Source organism: Cephus cinctus, unplaced genomic scaffold (assembly GCF_000341935.2).
Source record: "Cephus cinctus unplaced genomic scaffold, Ccin1 Ccin1_contig_4033913, whole genome shotgun sequence".
NCBI classification, from domain to species: Eukaryota; Metazoa; Arthropoda; class Insecta; order Hymenoptera; family Cephidae; genus Cephus; species Cephus cinctus.
Genome location: NW_014332727.1, coordinates 1 through 3,775, shown reverse-complemented (window position 1 = coordinate 3,775; position 3,775 = coordinate 1). Strand labels below are relative to the sequence as shown.

The window sequence follows — 3,775 nt, the reverse complement described above, 5'->3', positions numbered from 1 at the left end:
TGTCAGGGCAAGCATGTAATGCACACGGGTAACAGTGTAAGTCAAACTCTAGTTATGATCCAGTTTTACTTCAATATATTTGCAACGCTAATTTTAGTCTGAATAGCACAGATTCAAAAACATCAGTAAAAATTACGAAAATAATCATTGAATTTTCCGAATCTTTCCAAATCTGTTAATTTTAGGTACACATCGGCAGTCTCGCACAAAAATAGCGGCGAAAAATACTGTAACGCATTTCCTCACCTACGTCCTTTCGATGACCCCAACGCTGCGCTTCGCGGATTCCTTGGGCGCCAGGTGCATCCTTGCACCAGCTCGACTCGTCGAGCCTTTAAATTTCTAATCCGCGACACGTCGACTCCGGGAGTCCTCTCGACCGGCTCTTCCCGCTGGCTCCTGATCACACATAATAGAGGGGAATGTGAGAGCAGCGAGTATTTACAGGAATCAACCGGCATTTCTGAAATACCTAACACGGTGGGATTTAATTCTGTTACGTCGCAGGCTCTTCTGTGACCATTCCTTTCATCCACGGTCTCATCCTTCCCAGTGTCCGTCATCCCTTAAGCATTTGAAAAGGCAATCCTTAACTTCGGCACATTGACAATCTACGGGTACTCCCTTCGCAAGACCCTTCCCATATGCACTGTATCCAAGTTTCCACATTCCAAAACTAGCATCTACTAATTTATGTGTCTCTATCCCCAGTCCTTTTCACTTTGTTTTTTTAACCATATCCAGACTCTCTTCCCTTTTTGTTTAACAAGGGGAGGGTCAGACGTTCCCCTCCCCGATTCGGCTGAGATTGTACGTGCAGTGCTTCAAAAGTAACTCTTATGTACCAAGCCATAGGGTATGCTTCTCAAAAGTTTTCGAGAAAAAGGAACTTGAAAATTTGCGTACAATATTAAAGTCTTAGCAGTACATAAGTATTCACAATCGAAAGCGTGGTGTAGTGTGCAGCACGTCAGCTTCATAAGCGCGAGATCGCTGGTTCGAGTCATGTTGCTATCTCGTTTTTTTTTAATGGTTTATTTATTCAATACTAAAGTAATAATATTATGTTTTATTTATATTACAATTTATAATCACAGATCAAACAGGTAATTTTGAAATTTAATCTTATGTTAATAATTTAATACCTTTTTCGATATATTTTTAAATCCTATGTTAATATATGTCTATTTTTCCAGGCTGCCAGTATCGGCAAGAATTCGGTTGAACGTCGATTGATACTGGTACATGGCCGAAGACTGGGTCATCCACCTTATATCTTATTTGATGGATTAATTTTTTTTTGTGACTGAATTTAAATTTTACAATAAGTTTTTCTTTCTTTTCTTCTCGACGTTTACCCTTAACTTGTCTTCTTTTCCCAGTTCCATGCTTTTGCGCTTGGAAATTGTTAAGGCGGCATAACAATTTGACATCCGAATCGATGCTGACAGGCTCTTTAACTAAAATACATTCTAACGCGGCTCCACTTTTTATACATGCACCCTTCGTTGAGACATAGCACCGAGCTCTGTCCGTACGGTACACATTGTGTTTTTTTAAGGCGAATACGCAGCTTAGATTCTATTGTTGGCTCGACAACTCTGATATTATTTTCGTCCATCCAGATTGTAGGACCAGGTAACTTTGGTTATTGTATGTACGATTTACCGGCTTCATCAAAGACCATTTTTCTGCCGCTACAAATAAATCAAATTTTTTCGAAGGGCCTGTGACCGATGCTGAATCTAACGCATCACTCAGATCATTTTCATCCGCATCGTTTGTGGCCAATGAATACGCGTTTAGGATTAGATCTTTATATCCACTTCGATTCTGCCGAACAATTACGTAAACGTGCTTCGGGGATATATACGAATTACGTTCTCATTCGTTGGGAAATTACCTTGTACACATTGGCCGAAGGCGGATACAGTTTCCCAATATTGTCCACTGCCCAGCACTCTTCGCTAAGCAAAATTGCTTTCAATATTAATTTATCGTACATCTTAAAAATTCAAAATAAAACTGCTAAAACCGAAATGCACTGAAATGCGACACGAAGAGGGTAACGCGTTACAATAAATAGAACACTAACACGCACAGTATAAATATTATAAATAAATTAAATATAATAAATAAATTAAATATAAACTTACGATTAATATATATTAATAAAAATAATACACACAACACTTATAACGATATACTTCAATCCGACATTCAAACACTAATAAGAACTATCCTAGCCCGTAACGTCTATCCCTTCCTTCAGAACATCTGAAGGTCAGCTCGACACATGCGCAGTAAGGGCGACAAACGCTACCGCTCAAAAATATTTATTCTAATAAATCGCTACAAACATGTGTAATTTAAATTTAAATTAGACAAACACTCTTATTAGGTAAGTATAACCCTAAAAAATTGTATTGAAACAAAAAGTATTTAGTTTTTATGTATAGACACTATATAGGAACAGGTTGGTTATTTAGTTTATTTACATTCTGTCATATCGCTGGATTTACAAAGCGTAACTTGAGACAGTCTTGCATACCTACTTCTAAATGATCGAAGCGTATAATTTTAATACTTTGGTGTTATATTATATGTATCTTCTAATCGGAATAGAATTCAAAAATCAGTCTAATGTCTAATTCTAATCATTCGGAGCGTTTGATGATTAATATAAACGAAGGTAACATACATTTTTTGTTAACATTCGATAATTTACCGACACATATTAAACAGATATAAAGGAAAGTTGCATTGAACTATATTAACTCAGAGAACGACACGTCATATACTAAATAATAAGTGTGATGTTCTCAGAGTACAAACTTAATCTCTATAATCTGAGCGTTTTTGGCATAGAAACCCTTTTCAATAATTTGTTGTGACATTCGTTGATCATATGCAGAAACAATGGATGAGTATGAGTATGATGGATGAGTACAATGGATAAAGTAGATATTAGTGGTCAAATCTTGCATTAAGTACAAGTTCATATAAATTGACATACATCGTATAATTAATTCGCAAATAAAATAGGTTAAAGTTGCAGCCAATGTTTCTAATTGCTGTGGAAACTTAGTCGTAGATGGTAATTAAAAATTTTCTTGTCAGTTCATACAGCTAAATTTATTTTCATAACAGATTAAGTTGTGGATTTCATATATAACGAATATGATTAATGATTACAAGAAAGATACTTGAGCTAATTATCTTTATACAGAAGTCATCTTAATGATTCGGCTTTTCCAATTTCCAAGGACTTACGCGCCATTTCCAGAGCACCTTGTCTGGTTTTATTTCCGCCTATAAATCGAACACTATGCACAAAAACGCAGTTGTCTATACCGGAAACACTTGACAATTCCTCGTCGCGTAATCCAGCCCATGCACTCGGTAGAAAAAGTCTGCAAATTAATGAGCAATATTTAGAATTTGCACAACAAATAAAATATCAGAAGCATTGCTAAACAAATACGTACCTAGTAATGAAGCTACCTTCGCACACTGGAACTGCCTGCACTCTATAAGAATTGTCTTTAAAGATTACGTATTTTATTAAGGGATCTAACCCCAACTCCTTTTCTAATTCGAAAAGATGCTCCTTCCACGGTACAAGTTGCGTCAATTCAAGAATTTCACCGGTTGGGTCAACCTGTAAAAAGAGGATGAAATTTTAAAAATTAATTTTTGCAAAGACCTGTCATACGGTTAGGACATGTATTAAAATGATTGTTGCAGAGAGTATGTAGGATCATAAGAACAAATC

General features: G+C 36.2%; 1 protein-coding gene and 1 long non-coding RNA gene across 2 annotated transcripts; both read right to left on the bottom strand.

The window, feature by feature from the left end:
• Positions 1–250: 250 nt before the first annotated feature.
• LOC112495259 lies at positions 251–2,148 on the bottom strand. Its single transcript, XR_003061690.1, has 3 exons — positions 1,146–2,148; positions 473–1,048; positions 251–399 (listed from the first exon to the last, which is right to left on the bottom strand). It is a non-coding gene; the product is annotated as an uncharacterized LOC112495259 (long non-coding RNA).
• Positions 2,149–2,467: 319 nt separating this feature from the next.
• Positions 2,468–3,661, bottom strand: LOC107274693 (UPF0160 protein C27H6.8; the record flags this gene model as incomplete). The annotated part of the gene is given in 2 exon segments (XM_015754125.1): positions 2,468–3,413; positions 3,489–3,661. Coding segments are annotated over 2 exon segments (354 nt in total), but the record flags the coding sequence as incomplete, so codon positions are not given.
• Between the last annotated feature and the right edge of the window lie 114 nt (positions 3,662–3,775).